Source organism: Pangasianodon hypophthalmus, chromosome 4, assembly GCF_027358585.1.
Source record: "Pangasianodon hypophthalmus isolate fPanHyp1 chromosome 4, fPanHyp1.pri, whole genome shotgun sequence".
Classification (NCBI taxonomy): Eukaryota; Metazoa; Chordata; class Actinopteri; order Siluriformes; family Pangasiidae; genus Pangasianodon; species Pangasianodon hypophthalmus.
In genome coordinates, this window is record NC_069713.1 from 33,560,558 (window position 1) to 33,583,499 (window position 22,942).

The 22,942-nt window shown below is 38.9% G+C and overlaps 1 protein-coding gene across 3 annotated transcripts in view; it reads left to right on the plus strand.

Annotated features, from left to right (window-relative positions):
* Nucleotides 1-22,942, plus strand: part of chd8 (chromodomain helicase DNA binding protein 8) — a 77,655-nt gene that overhangs the window by 37,021 nt on the left and 17,692 nt on the right. For all 3 annotated transcript variants that reach the window (XM_034304145.2, XM_034304147.2, XM_034304146.2), the window contains 14 exons: nt 2,705-2,788; nt 2,910-3,047; nt 5,524-5,645; nt 7,347-7,590; nt 8,845-9,021; nt 10,344-10,487; nt 10,574-10,672; nt 11,722-11,881; nt 12,909-13,119; nt 14,898-15,093; nt 17,429-17,599; nt 17,710-18,000; nt 18,940-19,160; nt 19,659-19,861. In XM_034304145.2, the coding sequence (XP_034160036.1) occupies nt 2,705-2,788; nt 2,910-3,047; nt 5,524-5,645; nt 7,347-7,590; nt 8,845-9,021; nt 10,344-10,487; nt 10,574-10,672; nt 11,722-11,881; nt 12,909-13,119; nt 14,898-15,093; nt 17,429-17,599; nt 17,710-18,000; nt 18,940-19,160; nt 19,659-19,861 (2,461 nt within the window). The remainder of the gene's footprint in view (nt 1-2,704; nt 2,789-2,909; nt 3,048-5,523; nt 5,646-7,346; nt 7,591-8,844; nt 9,022-10,343; nt 10,488-10,573; nt 10,673-11,721; nt 11,882-12,908; nt 13,120-14,897; nt 15,094-17,428; nt 17,600-17,709; nt 18,001-18,939; nt 19,161-19,658; nt 19,862-22,942) is intronic.

A 22,942-nucleotide genomic window follows, 5' to 3' on the forward strand; every position in this document is an offset into this window, starting at 1 on the left:
TACAGCCCTGCAGAAATGTCTTTTCCTTGTACCAAGAACTGTGGAAAGGTCATTTCAGGAAGCTCATGCTCAAAAATGTGCCTCGTCAAAGTATTAGAGGTATTAGATGACCAGAGTAAAAGGTCTCTGGTATGGTCAGAGTTTTTTGACCTCTTCACTGTTGCAGGGTACAGCTCTCCATACTCCTTCAAGAAATGTGCTGGAACATTAGGAACAGAGGGCAGATGAGCATATGACATTCAGATTGAATCAATCAATGGCAGCATAGCTCCCTCCTTGTAAATGTCGATCAAATGCAAAAAATGGCAGCTCTGCTTTGATCCACGTTCTCACCACTATACTATAAAAGAGAGATACTGTAACGGCCAGTTCCGTTTGCAAACACTCTCCAACATGGACCGTGTTGTTGATGACTATATTGTGTTCAAGAGAATGAAGAATGATGACAAAATAGATCTTTCAGTTGAGGACATGCTGTTCTGGATATTATGAATCAGGGACTCTACAAAGACAAACATAACAGCTGGGTGGCGCCTTTGCCATTTAGAGCGCCTCGGCCATGTCTCCCCAACAACCGATCACTGGCAGTAGAATGCCTCCCTGTGACAAACCTTCAGGAAGAAGCCTGAACTGAAGGTTCAGTTCTATGAATGCATTTTATCTCATGGATAAAATATTCCAGAATGGTCATGCAGAAAGAGCCCCACCATTGGAACCTCGAGAGCAGTGCTGGTACTTAGCTTGTTTTGAAGCGTGCCATCCAAAGTAGCTGTCTCAGATCCGAGTTTTCTTTGACTTTGAAGCGCTCAGCATAAAGGTCTGTCATTGAACCAAATACTCCTATCTTCATTACTTCATTACTCTTCATTACAGCCTCATCGGAGTTCTTCTTCAGCACCTTCACTGTGGACATACAACAAATAAACAATCACTGTAGACTCCTCTGATTGGGTTGTTCCATCACCCAATGAAAAGGAGCAGTTGTGGCAAACATGGAGAGATTCTCTACAAGAATTGCAACACCTACAGATTCCAAGATCATACTCGTTTTTTTTTTTGTTTGTTTTTTTTTTGATGCTTTGGAACTTTGTGCATCGGTAATGACATTAAACATGGCTGAAATAATCGCCTCTCAAATAGACATCACTACACTGATGGTAAGTTTGTACTTGGCATGGCGCATTATCCTGCTGAACGAGGCCACTGCCATTAAGGAATAGCGTTGCCATGAAGGGGTGTACTTGGTCTGCAGTCATGTTTAGGCAGGTGGTACGTGTCAAAGTGACATCCACATGAAGGCCAGGACCCGAGGTTTCCCAGCAGAACATTGCCTGGAGCATCACACTGTCTCCGCCAGCTTGCCTTTTTTTCCATAGTTTATCCTGAAGCCATCTCTTCCCCAGATAAGCAAAGCACTCGCACCCGGGCCGTCCACGTGATTCGCTGTATTTAATTTTGTATCATTTAGACATCGAATATATGGAGTACAGGTTCAGCCCTATCACATCCATAACACAAAATGACTCACTGATCATAAGCATGTCTCTGGTATGAGACATTGTTTTAGCCAGTGTGATTATAAATGTCACATCCCTAACTTTGGAATTTGCCCAAAGTTACATATATCTAAACTACCATTTGGGAGCATTGGCCAACAGTCCTGCACGCAACTCGAGCTGAATGCAGTCGCACTGGTAAGGAGTCTCCAATGTAATCCCAGGGCCATGACTGGCATGTGCCTATATGAAGTCTATGTTTTAAAGAGTATTTACATCCTGAAAGCTTTTGTATTTTTTAAAAACTGAAATTAATTTTTGTAAGAATAAACCAGGTAAGTCATGCCAGAAACTGTAAAACAATGCTCCAAATGTCTTTACTTCCATTCTGTAGTGCCCCTTTGGTTCAGCACTGCTATAGGGCTTGGGAGTTGATGTTGCATTGTGGTACATCTCAATTTCTCAAATCTGGTCCTGGAGGACCCCCTGTCCTGCACATTTTTTTTTGCTTCCAACCTAATTGATACAACTAGACAAATAGGTGATAGACAGATAGATCAATCACTTTATTAATCTCAGAGGAAAATTCATAGATTAGAGCAGCAATAAACTAATCAGCTAATTAACAATGGGTGTAGTACTCGCAGACCAGGGTTGGGAACCTGTGCAGTAAATTATGGGATTGTTTGACCATTTTCATGGGGTTAGTTCTTCTTTTGCATGGTACAAACATCTTCCCACATTGTAACAACATTAGGAGATTTTTTTTCTGGATTTTTATGCTTAAAAGTCTGAGAAATGCTTGGTAATGGCATATGGGAAAAAAAATTAGTCTTCTAGACCCTTGCAGTCAAAGTTGGTACAACACAAAAGGTTTTAGCCAGTTAGCTCCAGATTATTTGATTGCGTTTTTTCCCCTGTTTGAGCAGCTCAAGACTGGGACCACATAAAACTGGGGAGGGAAATTTTATTAAATTAATTTATTAATTAATTTATTTAATGGTAAAATTATTGCTGTTCATTGGTTCTGCAGAAAAAAATAAGTACAGATTTCTCTCGGGGATGTTTTGTTTTTGCCTTTCCCTTCAGGCAAGAATCCCTGAGCAAAATTCTTTCCTATTTGGCAGTAAAACGCAGGTACCATGGCAGACTACCTTAGCGGGGTGACTGAGTCTGTGCATTCTTTATATTCTCTATCATTGTCTTAGGATGAGGAGCCTTTCAATTCGGATTATGTAGAGGTGGACCGCATCCTGGATGAATCCCATAGTGTGGACAAAGAAAATGGAGAGGTTAGCATTTTTTTGGATCAGCAAAAAAAATTTTTGTATTGCTCTGGTTATGGCCAGAATTTATTATGCAAGTCTGTCTGTCTGCATTAAGTTAAATTTCTGTTCTGTTGTTCTGTAATAGCCGGTGGTGTACTACTTAGTGAAGTGGTGCTCTTTGCCCTATGAGGATGCCACGTGGGAGCTGAAAGAAGATGTAGATGAAGGGAAGGTGGAGGAGTTTAAAAGGATCCAGAGTCGCCAACCCAGAATCAAGAGACCTGTGAGTTCCAGAGAAATGCTGCCCTCCAATTTGTTCAACTACACTCCAGTTAAAGTAATTCAATTCAGTTCAGACTATTTGTATAGTGCTCTTACCTATAGGTATTGGTATAGGTATTGGCACTAAGCAGCTTTACAGAAATCAGGATGTAGATTTATAGTTAGATCCCTATTGAGCGAGCCAGAGGCAACAGTGGCAAGGAAAAACTCCCTAAGACAACATGAGGAAGAAACCTTGCAAGGAACCAGACTCAAAAGGGAACACATTGTCTTCTGGGTGACACTGGATAGAGGGATTATAAATTATTATTCTTTCACAATTATACTATGCTATCAGACAGTAGTAAGTGTGTTAAAAGCATGTTCATAATGAGCATGTCTTTACAATTACAGCAGCAGTCCTTAGCTGCAAGTCTGCAGTATCCAGGTGATTATCCAGTGAAGAGAAGCGGAGACTTAAGCATAAACTTCTTTGGGGAACTGTAATCTTTAGGATACCCTTGTGGGAGCACCCACAGCAGCAGAGAGTCATAAGTGCGGAAGCTTCAAGCATCAGAACGAATCAGGCAGGTCAGGAGGGCTAGGGGAGGAAGTGGGGACGACATCAAAACATTCAAAATTGTCTATGCATACCAAAATTTTTTTATGACTCTTAAGCCCCAGTTTTGAAACTGTGATTAAACTGATTGAAACTGAGTATTGAACATTAATTGGAAAGATACTCCATAGATGTAGGAACAAGCTCTGCCTCCTGCTATAGGCTTCATTATTCTAGGTACTGATAATGAACCTGCACCTTTTGATCATAGTAGAAATGGTGAATCATAATAGACCAAAATGTTGCTACTGTAGGGTGAGGCCATTCGGGTAGGATGTGATCAAAATTATGACCCAGACTGCTGCATTCGTTAATAACTGGAGCTTATTTATGCACCTACTGTGATATTGAAGCAGTGGGCCCAGAACAGAGTGGAATACGTCACTTTTGTATGCACAGAGAAGCCACAATTAACATTTATGATCAGTCAAATAAGACCTGAGCCAGGAAAGGCACGTTCCCTTAACCCCACTATATGATTCTAGACAGACTAGAGCATTAGGTTGATTAATGGTATCAAAAGCTACTCTGAGATCAAGTAACATATGTAGTGAGACAACCCTGATCACATAGGCCAGTAGAAGATTATTTACTACTTTAACCAGTGCTGTCTTAGTAAGTCCTGCTGGAATTTACTCAGAATTGAATATTTTCAACTTTGTCATGAAAAGCAATTCATCCAGTCTAATGTATACTGTTGGTATTTGTGCTTTAGTAGTAGTCACTAAATAAAAATCTAAGAATATTTTTGTTGTCTTCTGTTAGAGAGGAGAGATATGCTGATCTGGCAGCAGTAAGCAGCTTTCTATAGTTAAGGCTCTCCTTACATGCAGTTTGGAAGACTACATTTAGTTTTATTCCATATGTGTTGTAATCTTTGAGTGGTTTCTTTTAAAGTTTGCATGTGATCATTAATACAGGGTACTAACTTTTTCTTCCTAATTATTTTTTAAAAATTTTGCATTGTCTAATATGAAGCAAAATGTTGGCTCTAAGCATCAGTGCAGAAAGGGGTAGTGTGACTGTTCTCTACACTTACCCCAGATGTCAGTATTAACTCTAAAATAGACATAGATTTTGCTCTTAGAGGGTCTTTGAATTATCTAAATGAATATTTATGTCTCCAATAGTTACTACATTTTCTACTGAAATTACTAGATTCAAGAGGAATTCTGCAACTTCTCTTAGGTTAATAACGAGTACTTCAAATGAGTTATGTTCATATCAGTTTTCGATGTACTACCTATAGTATTGTTTAAAAAAATAAATAAATGAATAGTGTTGCCACCTCCTTGGCCAGTTAGGCAAGGGCCATGTATATAGTTGTATTTCGGAGGACTAGCTTTGTGTCAGATTTAAAGCTTTGGTTTAATCCATGTTTCTGTTGAACAAAGTAAACATTGATCAATTATTGTCTCATTCACAGTAAGCGCCTTGATTTCAAAGATCAATTGTACTGACTGTGTTTTTGCTATGATCTGATTTTATGTTAATTAGCTTACTAGAACAAACATTATGAGAATTTCTACATTTTTGTTTAGCTCAGGGAACAGAAACGGTCTCGGTATGGTTGAATCTGTTTGACTCCTCAAGACAACTAGGATATGGTCGGTTAGGCCTTTCTGTCTGCCCACATTGTTTTTGGAGCACTGCATCCAACAGTTAAGTGACCCTAACCTGCTGTAATCACCAAACCGCATTGGGATGGAGCCAGAGCATATGATGGCATGCACATTGCCCTCTCTGCACACCTCTATGATGTCACCCTTTGCAATGGTGTACTTCACTAGATGCTGCATGGATAACTGAATTGTTATGTTTGTGATGTTATACAGAAATTTTTGTGTAAATATTTATCATAAAACTATTTTCATGTTAGCCTCGCCCACCCGCAAGTGCATGGAAGAAACTGGAGCAATCACGAGAATACCGTAGTGGAAACACTCTGAGAGAATATCAGCTAGAGGGCGTCAACTGGCTACTTTTCAACTGGTATAACAGGTACTGAATCAGTACGAATTACATTCATATCACTGTCAAATCAAGCTTACTCTTACACACCAATAAATCAAATGTGATTAGTCTGAAATTTGTTTTCTATTATTTGTTTGTCTGTAGTCCTGTTTGGTCTGGGGAGGTGCAGTAATGTAATTATCTCGGAGATAATAATTACATTGGCCATTACTCCATGTAGGACTGAATCAGTCGCGTCAGTAATTTTTACGGACCTTTTTTTCCCCATGTCTGGAGAGATTGTAGTGTCCTTTGCTTCTTTAAAAAGAACCTGTAGACACAACCCCATACATCTGATCTGGCATGCTGGTAAAAATTGGACTATATCATGTGTGAGAAATTTTGTGCTTTTTTTCTTGAGTATGGAAACACGCAAGGAAACACTTTTGTTTTCTGGCTCCTCCCGCCTGTATCAAAGTGAAACCAAGTTGTGACCAAGTTTCAGATGCAGAATAATAAAAAGTATACATGACACTAAAAGGACTTCTTAGTGCAGCGATGCTTTTTGAGGCCTTTCTGGAGTTCCTAACACATAGCCTACATATTATGTGCATGTCACCTGCTAATAATCAATCGCAATTTATGCGGCATGAGTCCTACAAGCAGTTGCAATAAAGATCAAAGTAAGAAGTTTGCATTAAACATAGAGTGTGATCAAAAGGTCTGTGACCACTAATTAAAATGCATATATTTTGCATTCTTTTCTAATTTAATACACTTTTCATTACGTTATGTTTTTGACAATAGCCTGAGTGAAAAGTAGAATCTTTGAAATTCATGTAAATATTTCAGAGTTTCTTAGTATTAGTTATGTCCCCTTTTTGCTTTAATGACGGTGTGCACGCAAGCTAGCGTGGACTCCACAAGTTTGTGCAAAAACTGGGATCCATTTTAGATCAAATTCATCAGAGTGCCATGAGAGATTAGGCATTAGGAAAATCTGACCTTTTGTCCAAAGCCGTTAATATGGTCAGTCTCACAAACGAGCTTACATTTAAACAGGGACCTTGAAATAGTGCAGAATCTTGAATATTAAATAATTTGTTTTAAATATTTTAAAATTCTAAAACCACCAGTATATTTCCAATTTTAAATGAAAAAAAAAAAATCTCAGATTTTCATTGTGCTCTCAGATTTTCAGACAACACTGTATGTTGAGTGTGTGAGTATGTAGTGTGCATGGAAATTTTGGTCTTACAACCAGGCATGCATTGTGAAGACACTGAACAGCTGAGTCACTGGCAGTCTTCAAACGACTTACCTCTTCATAAAATACTTAAATTAGCACTTTCACCAAAAAAAAAAAAAAAAAAAAAAAAAAAAAAAAATCACCTCCCCAACAGAGTTTTGGACTGATGGTATTCCTAGTTTGTGACCTAGCGAGCCAATATCAGAATGTATTTTTGATAGACTTCAAAGCACTATTGTAAGTCGCTCTGGATAAGGGCGTCTGCCAAATGCCATAAATGTAAATGTAAATGTAAGACACTCGCGTCTCTATTTTATGCAGAGATTGCTTTATGCCATGTGAATCATCATTACTGCATAGATTCTCCTGCATCAGTCTTAACCAAATTATACTTAGGACCTTTTCTATGTAACGTAATTCTTAGTTTGTTACACATGCACTTAATTTGTTTGCAACAGCCTTTTCCTGATCTTATTTCCTGCGAAAACATCTCTTATTAGGCAGAATTGCATTCTGGCGGATGAGATGGGTCTTGGCAAGACCATCCAATCAATAGCCCTACTGTCTGAAGTATTTGCTACTGGAGTCCAGGGACCCTTTCTGATAATTGCCCCTCTCTCCACCATCACGAATTGGGAAAGAGAATTTTCCACATGGACAGAAATGAACGCCATTGTCTATCATGGCAGCCTGGCCAGCAGACAGATGATCCAGCAGTATGAGATGTACTGCAAAGATGATAAGGTTGGTCTTTGTGCGCACACACACACACACACACACACACACACACACACACACACACACATACACATACACACACGGCAGTGTGATTTGATGTTTGCAACAAAGAAAGCATTTTCTGTGGTTTTAGTTTTTAGTTAAATATTATTAATACCTAGAAATATTTAAGCAATCACAAAATGTGTGCTTTATTCCATACATTAAAAACAATGAACAGGGTACTGAAATGTAGTGGGAATAAATCTTCACTGTATTTTGTTCAATATAATAAGCAAACCTTTAGAAATTGGCAGGGGTGGAAAAAGTTCTGAGAAATTCTGAAAGTATAGCTAATGTGTCAAAATCTGTCTTAATTAAAATGGAAATATTCAGACAAAATGTACTGAAGTAAAATTTGCTACTTTTAAATATATTCCACTATTAAAAAGTAAAAAAGTAAAGAGTTCAGCAGATTTTTATGTGAAAATTAATCTAAAACTGTTAGATGATGATTTTCATTTTAAAGCAACTAAACAATTTTTGTAGGTTTGTTGGTCATATGCATGAATAATTCTATGTAGTTTGAATGAATAAATCAGAAGTGAAATATCCTGGAAAGATCCATTACCATTATCTTGAATTTGACTTGCTGCCTGGCCAATACGTTAGCTACTGGTATCGATACTAGTCTAACTTGGAAATAAAACAGGGCAAAAAAAATGGCAAATAAAACATCCCAACTTGGTTAAATATAGCCATAGAGTAAGAGTATTCAGTTTCAATAACACTTATGTAAAGTATGAATTCACCAAAAAAATTTAAGTATAGTAAGTACAATTACTCAAGTATTTTCTATCCCTGGAAATTGGTTACTATTAAATACATTTAAGATATCTAGCCCTACTAATTGCCAAAGGCTTGAATATTTAATATCAGCATGAAGAGTTTGTCATTTATGTAAAAATGATGCTTTTTATGGTCTGCCATTTTTTGGCAATTAATTATGTTTAATATTCTTTGAATTTGTTGAAAGTGTTGACAAAAAAATTCTTTACATATTACCTATATATAAAACCAGAGCAGAAAGTGAATATCAGTATTTTTATTTTGACCAGGGGTTTATATCCCAAAATACGATCAGTGCTGTAATGCCTGTTTAGCGGTATTTGTATATCTTGGGATATGGAATTTAACGACAGTGAGGTTTCAGTTTGTTCGGGGTATACATTATTGTCCTTCAACGGTAATTAATTCGTTATATATTTTTCCTCTCTTAAGGGGCACCTCATTCCAGGAGCTTATAAATTTGATGCTCTGATCACCACCTTTGAGATGATTCTGTCGGACTGCCCAGAACTAAGGGAGATCTATTGGCGTTGTGTGATCATTGATGAAGCACATCGCCTGAAGAACAGAAACTGCAAACTGCTTGACAGTCTCAAGATGCTGAATTTGGTGAGCGAGTAGACGCTAACGATAAACTGTTACGTTATTAACTATTCATGCCGCTCAGTGACGTGCTCATTGTCTGCCTTCAAACTGAGTTTGTCAAACAAGAAATAAGAAATTAGACCATCAAGTGATGGAGTTTTTCATTTGTTAGTTACTTTTCATTTGTTTTAGGGCAAGTTCAGTAGCAGATAATCAGCAGCCAATACTCCATTATTACTCCATCCACTGATGATAACCCAGGAGGTGTTAAAAGCCAAAAAGTCCTGATGACTTTAGTCCTCTTGAGTATTACAAGCTCTGTAACTCTGCTGCCCTACAAACCCACGCAATACTGACTCAATACTAAGGCACTTTTGGAGTCATCAGTGAATGGGGACCGCTTGCAAAACTTTTGTTTAGTAAGCTAAAATTTAAACTAAAATTTTCACCCGTTTTGTATCATGTCCCCAAATTTTTAAAAATAGTCGTTTTAAGACACTCCACCTCTTGACTGTTCGAATGTGTGCATTTCATCTTCCAAAAGTCAATCCAACGCATCGTTATTGCTCGGGTTCACGTCCAGGGTACTAGCTGTGAAGTACAGCTTAGCCTGGGCTGTGAGGTAAGCTAAACGCTATTGGCTATTTAAAGAGGGGGAGGAGCCACTCCATATGGCCCCGCCTGACTTCCTGTTTCAGTGGAAATTACGTCAACACGTCGAATAAAGCTGCGCTTTTCAAGGCACTTCACAGGGACTTTAAAGACAGATTCCAGAAGATTCCTGGAAGATTCCAGAAACTGACGTAATCAATTTTAGAAGCTTCTGTTTGGCCGTTTGTCATAAGTAGGAGTTAACGGGAGTACACATGGGCCTACCTTTAGAGTCAGTGCCTTTTTCCCTTTATACCGTGGGACAGTCCAAGTAACTCAGCTGAGACCTAAAAAAAAACTTTATGGGCAGAGCATGTTAACCAAATCTTATTCAAGGTGAAACTTAGTCAGCATTTATTCGATGTATTAATTGCATAGTCTTGCATTTAAAAAAATAAATAAATAAATAAAATCACTTCCAAAAATATGAGTCAAAAGTTTTTGCCATTGTGTATGATTTTACTCTTAGGGTTTGTTTTTTTTTTTTTTGGTGGCCTATTACTTTTTAAAAATAAAATCAGCCTTCCTTCTAACTGTTCTTGAACTGCTTTTTCAAGTTTTAAAAATTCAACATTTCACAAATTCAAGTTGAATGCCCCAGTACATAAAACACTGTTGCTCACCATGCTTTCTTTTTTAAATTTGTAATTGAGGATAATGAACTGTCAGTCAGTCATCTTACTTTCCAATTACAGGAGCATAAAGTGCTGTTAACAGGCACGCCTTTGCAGAATACTGTGGAAGAGTTGTTCAGTCTATTGCACTTCTTAGAACCTGCACAGTTCCCTTCGGAGACAGAGTTCCTGCGTGAATTTGGCAATCTCAAAACAGAGGAGCAGGTACACAGATACACGTGCATAAGTATTAGACATACTTTAAAAAGAACCTGAACAGGTATCACTGCATACTTTTATCATCACATCAGGTGCAGAAGTTGCAGGCTATTCTGAAACCCATGATGCTACGCAGACTGAAGGAGGATGTGGAAAAGAACTTGGCGCCAAAGCAGGAGACCATTATTGAGGTATGAGTCTTAGTAGATCCAACAGTGTGCTTTCTGCCTAATTTTAATATTTGAATCCATAAGTTCCTTAATCCATAAATGAATCCATGAGGCATTTGTAAAATTCTGATGCACACCACTAACTTGCACGCCATGGCTTCTCTTTTTCCTATTTTGTCTTTCATTTATTGTGAATGTAGAGCATAACAAATACCAAAAATAATGATTTTTTTTTTTGTTTGTTTGTAATTAAATACCAGCACTCTGAACTGTTACTCGGGTGTTTGAATACCCATGCACATCCCGTAGTAGACGTGGTATTTATTAGCAAAAAAAATAGCAGTAAAATAAATGTTAAGTTTTCGCCACTATTCAATTTTGTAAAGCGCTTTTAACAGTGCACGTTGTCACAAAGCAGCTTTACAGAAATATATATAATAAATTTCAGTTTCAGTTTTAAATTTATAAATGTATCCCTAATGAGCGAGCCAGAGGCGATGGTGGGAAAGAAAAACTCCCTGAGACGACATGAGGAAGAAACCTTGAGAGGAACCAGACTCAACTGAGACGGCATGAGGGGTGACCTCCTCTGGGTGACACCGGATAGTGCGATTATAAATAATTTCTCTTCTAGAACTGTATACTGTATAGTCAAATAGTGCTAATTGTGTTAACAGGAACTTATGAGGTCATGAGTATGAGCATCAGAGTCATTTCTGAATTCATTATAGTTTTAATTTAAAGTCTATTGTATTGAACAGAAGTTATTAAATGTTCAACGATGGAGACTTGAGAGCAAACTGTTCGTAGCAGTTGCAGTAGACAGCATCCAGACATCCCAGTTCACCACAACACTCTGCCCATGAAACCTCCAGATCTGCACCTTTACCTAAGACAAACTTTTAACTAATCTTTTCTCTTTATTTTAAAGTACTCTGCACCAGACAATATACTGCACATTGCTCTGACACAGTAATGTACTATCGCTGAAATAGTGTACACTGCACTTTAAACTGAATGGACAGGTTTAGCATTCTGTATATCTAAGTGCTAAGTTATTTCTCCTTTAGGTGGAGTTGACTGATGTGCAGAAGAAGTACTACCGTGCTATTCTAGAGCGTAACTTCAGCTTCTTGAGCATGGGAGCTAATCAGAACAGCAACGTCCCCAATCTTCTTAACACCATGATGGAGCTCCGCAAATGCTGCAACCACCCTTATTTAATCACAGGTCTCTATCTTAAACCATGTTTATTCCTGCATCTTGTCTGGCTAGTATCCTGATGATTGTTTTAAGCCAATGTTTCCATAATTTTAGTCTTAACCAAATCTCACCTACTAGCTAGTTCTCCCCATCACACAATAGTGACCCACTTGGGAAGGTGAGGACTAACGAGAAAGGTGAAGTGAAACACTGCATCTTTTCAAACTACTTCTCATGTTGCGTGATCTAGTATGGCAGCTGAACACACTCGGAGGAAAGCACTTACTGTGCATTTCCACGTGTTTGAGCTCACAGATGGGGAAAGATTGATGCCATCCTTCCCTTCAGGGGCCAGTTATGCTGTCTCAGCCTTCTGTGGCATCAGGATTCGAACTCGCGCTCTCCCAGTGATAGAGGAAATGCTTATCTGTTGCACCGTTCAGAAGCCCTCTTGATAAGATTTGTTCTTTTCAGTCAGCTGCATCTACAGATAGGCAGATTGCTGCATCGTGCATAATTTGTAAATCGTCACATGACTTTTGATCATTTAATTTCCTGTGTTGATTCTTATCAGTTGCTTATGTGCTTTATCTTTAAAGGCACCAAATTTTGCACTTAGAGTATGTGCATTGTGACTTAATGTGTTGGAAGGAGTTTTGATCAAACGTGGCTTGGTGAAGTGGATGTATGTACATTTGTTTTACATGGCTAAATTATGACCCTGATCATAGTTTGCTCGATCCAATTTTATTTGTTGAGTGTTTATACGTTGGCATTTTATGTGGATAATCCCTAACGGGTTATAATCCTGATGTTCAAGACGCATAAAGTGACCAAGTATAAACGAGGTCTAATGCACGCTATCCTTTTTAACTTTGTTCCCGTTCTCTGTATCAGTGTTTTACGCTTTAATCAGAGCAAATTCTATATGATTGTGGCAAGACTTTATTTAGGAATGTATTATTGCTTGCACAGTTTTTACTCTTTGTCCTTTCAAGTCTGAACATGGGTATTTATAATGTCACCTTTTAATACTTTGTGTGGATCTGTTCAGGTGCTGAAGAGAAGATAGTGGCTGAACTTAGGGAGGTGTACAATGCCTCAGCTCCAGACTTCCACCTTCAGGCCTTGGTGCGCTCAGCAGGGAAACTGGTCCTTCTAGATAAGTTGCTGCCTCGTCTCAAGGCTGGTGGACACAAAGTGCTTATCTTTTCCCAGATGGTGCGCTGTCTCGACATTCTAGAAGATTATCTCATCCACAAGAGGTAGAAAAAATCATTTAAAAACCCTTTCATTTTAAACTGGTGTAAAAAAAAAAAGCACAATTAAGCCAAAGATGTAATTTACTGTATGGTTCTGTTACAACAAATATAAAAAGTTACAAAGTTATATAAAATGACAAGATGAAGTCATGGAAAAAAACACAAACAAGATATAAAATAAACTGAACTCTAAAATAGTTAACTGTAGCAGATTATATCGATTATGTAGCTGAAAGCAGCTCGTCAGGCCAGAAAGCGCTAGAGAGGGTTTTCCCCCTTTCATTATCCCTTTCTGTTCTGATTAGTCACATCTTTTTAAAAAAAAATAGACAGAGAAATGTGTATTTATTCTCTGCTTCATGTTCAAAAAGGATGATTTATACTGACTTAAGTTGACTCATGGTGCTGGGCAAAAGTGGTAATGTGAAGCATCACTATAAAACACCATATAACTACAATAACCGCAGTCTTATTTATAAACATAAACTAATGGATAAGCTTTAAAAGGGAACAGTAATTGACATTCAGTCATGTCTGTTGCTTATCCAGACCTTTGTAAGCAAGGACTTTTACATAATTGGACCTTTACTAATTTTTGTTAAATACTCCTGCTCTAAAGCAAACATTCCTCTGATATATCTGAATTGCTTCTATAATTATGGTGGGTCACAAATCAAATCCTGTTCAGTTTTATGGCAGATTTATTTTGCTGTTGTAGTTCAAAGTATTGGGTCTCGTAAGTCCTTCAAATCAGGTGTTTTTCAGGGATTGTCCATTAGATGCAGCCTTTACTCTCACTTTCTCAGTTTCACGTTAAAAAGGGATTGACTCAGAAACGTGACAGAAACTTGTCAGAAATCTGCTTATTTCCAGTGCAGATGAGGCACAGCAATAGCAATAGAGTCTATAGAGTCTATTCATAGAACAATTCTGTTTAAATCAACAAATAGAAACAATGGTGAAATATATTTTTGAACAAATGTTGCACAATAATACTTTACAAAAACCTGGCTAGTGACATATCATAGTATCGAAAGGTTTATGCATACAAGACACAAACATCGGTACATAGCCAGAAGAGACAAACCTTTGAAACAGCCAATAATACACTATTTGGCCAAAAGTTTGTGCCCCCCTGACCATCACACCCATATGTGTGTTCAAAAAGGATGTTGAACGTCACATTCCAGATTTATTCCCCGTGTGTTTGCTGTTATAATGAGCTCCACTCTTCTGGGAAGCTTTCCACTGTCTGTTGGAGCGTGGCTGTGGGGATTTGTGTTCATTCAGCTACAAGAGCATTAGTGAGGTCAGGCGCTGATGTTGGGATGTCGAGGAGGTCTGGGGTTCAGTTGGTGTTCCAGTTCATCCCAAAGGTGTTCAGTGGGGTTGAGGTCAGGGCTCTGTGCAGGACACTCGAGTTCTTCCACTCCAACCTTCACACACCATGTCTTCATGGAGCTCGCTTTGTGCACAGGGGCATTGTCATGCTGGAACAGGTTTCAGCCTCTTAGTTCCAGTGAAGGGAAACTGTAATGCTACAGCACACAAAGACGTTCTATACAAGTGTGCGCTTCCAACTCAAAAGGTCAAATGGTCCTTTGGGTGCAGGGGTCAGGGGTGCACATACTTTTGGCCAAATAATGTATTTGCCTCCTAAAGTAAACTCTGCTTAAAAAAACTTGACATATTGAAATAGCACAATACTATGGTGAGTAAGGTTTATTTCGTTGGATAGGTTACAGGATGGTCCATCACAGCTATTCACTTAATTTTACCAGATATCTCTATGAACGCATTGATGGTCGAGTAAGAGGAAACCTTCGTCAGGCAGCCATCGATCGCTTCAGTAAGTCCGACTCTGACCGGTTTGTCTTTTTGCTGTGTACCCGGGCTGGAGGACTGGGCATTAATCTGACTGCTGCCGACACTTGTGTTATATTCGACTCTGACTGGAACCCACAGAATGACCTTCAGGTGAGAGTTTGCACTGTTCCTTCTTTTTATATAATTATGCAAAGAATCAAACTGTAATTTTATTTTCTTTATCGTTTCCAAGGCTTAATTTTTTTGCCCATTTTGTTTGCAGTTTGAATCCCAGGGTCTTGGATCACAAATGCTCCAGAAGTAAATTTAATGTTCCTATGCTGGCCGTGCTTGTTATGTTACAGTTTCACAGTTATTCAGTGTTTCATGCTTCTCCCACCATGGATATCTTTAAATTTTCTGTTACGCATACTCCCCTTGCTCCTAGCATGTCATCATATTTGGTGCATATTTGGTCCAATCAGCCAATTATGTGGCAGCAGCACAATGCGTAAAGTCGTGCAGATACAGGTCAACAGCTTCAGTTAAGAGCGTCAGGATTGCTGATTTTAGAAAACAGTTTGCAACTTCAAATTGCTTAACACAGTAAAACTTAGAAAGAAACAATAGTGAACACTATCTGTTCCTGCTCAGATGTACAGTCTTACGTGGAGTTGTTTTTAGTTCGTCGCGAGCATGAGAAGAATGCGGCTCGAGCCTTTGAAGCGTCTGTGTGAATGAGCGCCCATGTGCCCTTTGAAGGAATTGTCCTCATGCGGTGTTTGGTGCTGATGAATGGCGATGCAGCGTGATTTAGTATGTCAGGTGCATTTTGTACGTTGATCCGTCCGTGGATTCACTTCTTGACGATTCACTTCCTGACTGAAGTACAGTGTGCTTCATAACTCGCTGAGGTCGAAGTTGAAAGCAGCTGTTTTGCATATTTTTAAAATCTGCATGGACCAAAAGAAAGACTAAAACATGCAATGTTACTGGGCAGCACTGGTTGATTTTACACCTCTGGAAGAGGTGAGCATTTCTCTTACTACAATCTCAGATGTAGAATCTCATGTGACGATCAAGCCCGAGAGAGACCTTCTCCCTTTTATGGTCCATCCCTTTTGCCCATTGAACACAGAGAGCGAACAAAGGCTGGTGAAGTCTTTTGGATGGTTTGCGGGGATGACGTATAGCCCTCTTGCATACTTCCGGTTGCTATAAAGTACTTTAATAAAATTACACCCCCTATCTGTGGACACGTGGTACCTACAACATCCAAGACGCCACAGGACCTGCGCCCGTACAGTAATTTGGGAGGCTTTGTGGGACCTCTCACACTGCAAATAACAGGGGCTTGTGCCACTTATCTCAATTATGAGCATCATTGCGAAATAATTTTTAGGGTTTGATTTAAACCGTCCGACCAGACTTGTTCTTAATTCTCTTTCCCTTCCATTTTTAACTGATAAAGTTAGACAAATGCTATCAGGGAATAATCACTGTACAATCGCGTGGTTGAACAGACAATGGCGAAATAGTCGACCCTTGAAAGTTTCTTCCTAAAAGTAAGCATTTCTGATCAGCCTGATCGAGACATGGTGGTGATGGCGGAGATGCATGATCCTGGTCCAACTGCACAGAAGCAGAAAAGTCGTCCTTTTGAGAATATGGGTTGCAAGATAACATTTGGGTGCTTCTTTAAATACATTTCAGTGTAGTTAAAACAAAGATAAATAAAAAGTTACTAGCAGCTGTGTCATAAAGTAATAATTTTTCGTTAGCGGAAAGTTTTCTTGTTCTCGGCTGTTTGTCGTGTTCATAGACCTGTTGACATAAACATTAAATAACATTAATTTTACTTGATGCGGTCAGTTTTGTATAGCACAAAATTTAAGTGTTTTCTTGCAGCAGTAGTAATTAACATAAGACCGGAGTTATACTCATTTGTATGGTGAACTGCATTGTTCCTGGACTCAGAAATTCCTAGTGGAAACTGTATTTTGTAGTTGTGAAATTTTTAGTTTGAACGTCTTTACTCGAGGTGTATGTAAACATTTGGCCTCAAGTGTAAAAGCAAAAAAAGCATAGGCTTCAGTCATCTCCAGTATATTCAGGATGGTCCTTCCAAATTTTTATTTCAAATCTGCATAATTTAGCAAGGCTGTGCAAAAGAAGGACCAGTGTGCTTTGAATCAGTGACTGTGTGTCATTGTTCAGTTCAAGCAATGGCCATATTGGGTTTAATATTAACAGAGTTGATTTTTCATTTCCTCAGAACCATTATAAGTTTACAGTGTGTTTGCGTATACCACATTTATACAACTTAAAATTTAATTTTTTACTTCTGTTTCTTTTCTATTAATGCTTTCAGGTTCAGTGTAGATAGCCTGAAAGCACCATAGAGTGCTGCCTCATCTGATTTATTTGGAAGGCTATGATTGTGTACTACTGCATAAATGTTCAAGAGCACTACAAATCTATCCGTCTCTCGTGGCTCTTTTCCCAGGCCCAGGCACGTTGCCATCGTATTGGCCAGTCCAAGGCAGTAAAGGTCTATCGTCTCATCACCAGAAACTCCTATGAACGGGAGATGTTGGACAAAGCTAGTTTGAAGTTGGGACTGGATAGGGCTGTGCTTCAAAGCATGAGCAGCAATAAAGATAATAATGTCAATGGGGTAAGTGTTGGATTTCTGCATGCATTTTGTATTTTCTATGTTTTATATACGTCATGTCAAAACATACACAAAAATAATGACTGAATCTTAAAAAAAAAAAAAAAAAAAAGGTTCACCAGTTCACCAAGAAGGAGATTGAAGATTTGCTACGAAAAGGAGCTTATGCTGCTATTATGGATGAGAATGATGAGGGCAACCGTTTCTGTGAAGAAGACATTGACCAGATCCTTCAGAGGAGAGCCACCACTATCACCATTGAGAGTGAGGGCAAGGGATCCACCTTTTCTAAGGCCAGCTTTGTGGCATCTGAAAATAGGACTGACATTGCTCTGGACGACCCAGAATTTTGGCAGAAGTGGGCCCAGAAAGCGGACATTGACTTGGACACCATAAACAGGAAGGTAAAGATTTGTTTATTGCTAAATATTTCATTTCTATACAGAGAGTAAGTATCAGCCATAAAATGTTTTTCCACCAGTGCCATATCAAGAAATTGAGATGTTTTTCCAATATGAGGTTTGTGTCATAAGTTGGTGACAGAAACATTGTGAAGAAAAACCCCAAAACAGTCAATGACATCACCAACAGCGTCCACAGGGCAGGGGGGAAGGTTCAAAGAAGACTTTTTGATCTCAAACCAAATGTGTTCAGTGTATAGCCAAAAAAAAAACAGAATTGGCCTTGCTGTTCTAATACTTCTGGAGGGGACTATACACAGTATATAGCAAAAAGTATGTGGATGCCTGCCCATGACCCCCATACATGGGCCTTTCTCAAACTTTTCCCCACAGAGTTGGACGCACATGATTGTCTAGAAAGAATTTCCCTTCATTGGGGCTAAGGGGCCTAGCCTAAATCTGTCCTGGTACGACAATGCCCCTGAGCACAAAGTGAGGTCCATACAGACAATGTTTACAAGGGATTTTAGGAAGCACTCATGTGTCCTGCACAGAGCCCTTACCTTAAACCCACTGAACACCTTTGGGATGAATTGGAACGCTGATTGCATGCCAGGTCTCCTTGCCCAACATCAGTGCCCAATCGCACTAATGCTCTTGTAGCTGAATGGGCACAAATCCCCAAGCAACATTCCAAAATCTAGTGGAAAGCTTCCCAGAAGAGTGAAGGCTGTTACAGCAGCAAACAGAGGGCCAACTCCATATTAATGCCATGCCTTTGGAATAGGATGTTTAGCAAGCACATACAGGTAGCATGGTCAGTATGCCATCTGTAATATGACAGTAAGAAATAGGTCAGTACATTATGTAACTAGTACTATGCCTTATCTCTAATTTACATCCTGTTTCTTTGTTCATTTATATTTGTTGCTTTCTTTGTAGAATACTCTTGTGATTGATACTCCACGTGTACGAAAGCAGACACGACAGTACTCGTCTCTTCGTGGGGAAAGTGGTGATCTTTCAGACTTAGACAGTGATGAGGAGTATCCACCCCAAAACTCTCGGCAGGCCCGAGCCTCACGCCGCGCTGACCGTCACTCTGGTGGTGGCTACGGCCGCACTGACTGTTTCAGAGTGGAGAAACACCTGCTAATTTATGGGTACCTGACATTTTTTTTTTTTTAAATGGCCTGATGTGTGTAAAGCACTATAGCATGTAATGGCGATTTTAAGGCTGTTTTCATAGCGTATCTTTTGATCCTCCAGTACTTTTTAGCAACAGAGACCATGTGTGTGGTAGGTTTCAATAACTTTCATTTGGTTTGAAAGCCAAATGGCCTAAAACCTAGTCAACCACTAGAAATAAACATAGCCAAAAAGTGCTTTTAGGGAAAGAGGCTGTTTCACTGGCATTGTAAAACACCATTATTTCTTGTAGCCCACTGGTTAACCTGCAATACAAAGTATACAATCCAATCCAAAAACCTTTAACCTGGAATGTTGTAATGCATGTTGCACACTGTTATCAGATGGTGTGTGGTTGGAGGGTCTGCAGCAGAGATATTAGTTATTTTTGACTTAATATTATAATTTGTTTCTGTTTTTTAAATTTTTCTCCTTGGAATGTTCAGCCTTTTTTTTCCCCCCTTTGTGTCCAGCTGGGGACGTTGGCACGATATCCTGTCCCATGCTAGGTGTAAGCGTCGTCTTGGGGAAAAGGACGTGGAGACCATCTGCAGGGTCATCCTAGTCTTCTGTCTGCTACATTACCGTGGAGATGAAAACATCAAAAGCTTCATATGGGAGCTCATCACTCCTCCAGAGAATGGCCAGGAACCAAACACACTCCTCAACCACTCTGGTATGAGTACAAGTTTGATTATGTCCTAAAGCCTCAAGCAGTCAATAAGGTAAATTAAAAGTAAACTTAATAATGAGAGGGACATGTCCAAACTTATCCAGGCTTTAGACTGGTTGAATCTGTTAATGCCAACTCAAGTAATCGAAAGAGACAGCGTTGACTGCTTTGTGCTGCTGCGGATTGGGATGCAGTTGGAGAACATCTAGATTACCCCATGTTCTCGTTAATGACAACATAAAGTTTAAGATAACACCTCAAAAAGTTTCAAGGATGTTTACAAAATTATTCAATATATCATGATATATTAAAACATTTAGCCCTTTGTAGCCTTAAAGCAGAGGTGTTCACACTGTGGGGTACGCCCTACTGGAATCGCAGGGGGTAGGCACGGGTGACATGAAAACACCAAAATTAAATATTTAAAAGACTGTATCAGACCTTCCAGCCTGTATGCATTTTGGGTAGAAGTGCTGAATTTCAACAGCAGTGTTTGGTGAAAGAAGAAGTGGACCTCTTAGGTAAAAGGTTTGAATACTTCATCCTTCACAATAGGTTGACGTTCTCTTGTAACAATTTTGCATTTCCTTGTGGGTTTTAGGTACAGAATGGTAAAATACATTTGCCTTTATGCTTGTGTCTTAAACAAGTGTTGCATTTCTGCTGTGGGATTGGTAATGATGAATAATGTACAGTGCTTATTTTATGCACATAGAAACTTAAATACATACAAGTCTTTAGGCCCACTTTGGTAGACTCAAAAACGCAAAATCGTAGAGCTAAACATCATAAGTATGAAGTATAGTGTTCTATTAATGCTGTTAGTAGGGTTAGGGTTAGTTACTATTTTCTCTCCTAACGTGCAAAAATTAACAGTTTAGTTGATTCTTGATTCAGCACTTGAGTTTGAATTGTAATTAGAACTGCAGTTGTCATTATGTGTTGCAGTTAGATGAGACTAGTGTCAAACTTTAGCATGTTCAGTGAAAAGCACCTGATGCCAACTGTACAGTTTGATCATTGGTGGTATCAAGAATTCTGCTGAGTACCAGGATATTTCAGCCCGAAACCTGGTTGCCTTTGCTAGGAGATTCAGACTTGGCCTTAGAGAGAGTTTCCATAAGATGATAAGACAAACGTACTTAACAAATCAACACAGAAGTGGATAAAGAAACACAAAATCTGTGCTTTACGATGACCGTCTTAGTTGTTGGATTTGAACCCTACTGAAAACCTGAGCTTTGAATTGAAGAGGAAAGTCCACATGCGCAAGAATATAAAGGAACTTAAAAAAGTTCTGCATGGAGTAGACCAAGATCCCTCTACAGGTCTCCAAACGTATTAGACATTACAGGAAGACTCTGCTGCTGTTCTCTCCAGAAAAGGCATTACAGAATATTAATTGGCGTGCTGATCATTTTAAACCAGTGTCGTGTATAAAATACACTACATGAAAAAAAGTTTAAATAAAATATACAACGTAACTTATTATTATTATAACAACCTATTTATACCATGTTATTCTTTGTAAATTTTTGCTGGGTTTCCAAAAAGGTTCCAGTACTTGTGAAGGGCATTGTAGTTACAGACTATCAGCAGCCACAAATCTACTCCAGTGGATTTAATTTGAGCTGTTGGCTCTCCACCTTCCCTTTTATTCTTATCACCTTTGTACACATATCGGGCATTTCTTGGACTATCTGCAGAACACCTTGTGATTGCAGTTTGAGCTGCAGATGAGCTTGTCCATAATACAGATGAGCTGGCGATAGTCTCATAAAATTGGCTACAAGCTAAACAGCACATACCTTGCAACTATAGCCGGAGATGGCATGTTGAGCTCTCAGGGCGCATGAGAAGGCCGCAAATGTGTTACAGTGGTAGTTCCATGGTTAAGATGTTGGATTACTGATCGGAAGGTCGTGAGTTCAAATCCAAGCACTGCCAAGCTGTCACTGCTGGGCCCTTGAGGAGGGCCGTTAACCCTCAACTGCTCAGTTGTATAAGTGACATAAATGTAAGTCGCTCCGGATAAGGGTGTCTGCCAGATGCCTTAAATGTAGATGTTGATATTCCAAATGGTTTGCCAGTAATGTGCCAACAAATCTGTCTGTGAATGTGCGGCTCACTGCATCTGGGTGCTTGGCCCCCGAAAATGCTGCTTGCAGCTTTAATTTTTATAGCCATTGTCTTTATTTATAAAGGTTAGCATGCTTTTATCTCGTTTTATTTATGTATTCTCTAATCTTTTCCGTTGCAAGGGAATTTGGCCCCTGTATCACATCATATTTAGACACCAGTGAAACAGGAAGTTCTTGATGGCTAATTGTGAGTTTCTCAGAATCACTGAAAAACAGGAAATCGAAACTTGCTTTGGCTAGGCCCACATTTTCTGTATAAAAATATCTAAGCGGTGCCAGTAATTGTGGCATATGTGGTTTGTTCTTCCCCTTCTTTTTCTTCTTCTGAGGTGTTTTGCAGAGTTTTGGCTATGGTCGTGGTATGGTCGTTATATGTGCTAATCTGTAAGGGGATTTTTGATGATGACGCAATTAATTAAAAAACATGGCCGCCATCGGCCAGTCAATTTTCAGTAGCCATTTGACAAGGTTAACATTGAAACTTGAATGGTAGGTTCAGTTAGTGACCCTCTAGTAACTGATGCACTCTCCCTTAAAAATGCTGCTGGGGGGCACTGTTCATATATTTGTTTTTTAGCTTGATTTTATTGCTGACACTATAGAAAACTGTCTTAGCCACATGCACTAAAAGTTAATGATAATTTGCATAAATTATCGTAAATTTGCATAAAGCTTTTGTGAATTAATCATTAATCAATTAATTGATTTTGTAGTTCACTCTCCTGAGTAGTTCAAAATTGATGTTGAACTACTCAGGATAGTGTAAATTTAATCTCAATTATGTCTCAATTATCAAAAACATATTGAGGTTTATAAACAAAATGGCCGCCACACATCTATTAATTCTAAGGAGGCATAGTTGGTTTACTTAAATAGCTGTATTTCAGGATTGGTTATACAGATTTGGACCAAACTTGAAAGACATGTTTAGTACTAGGTTCTG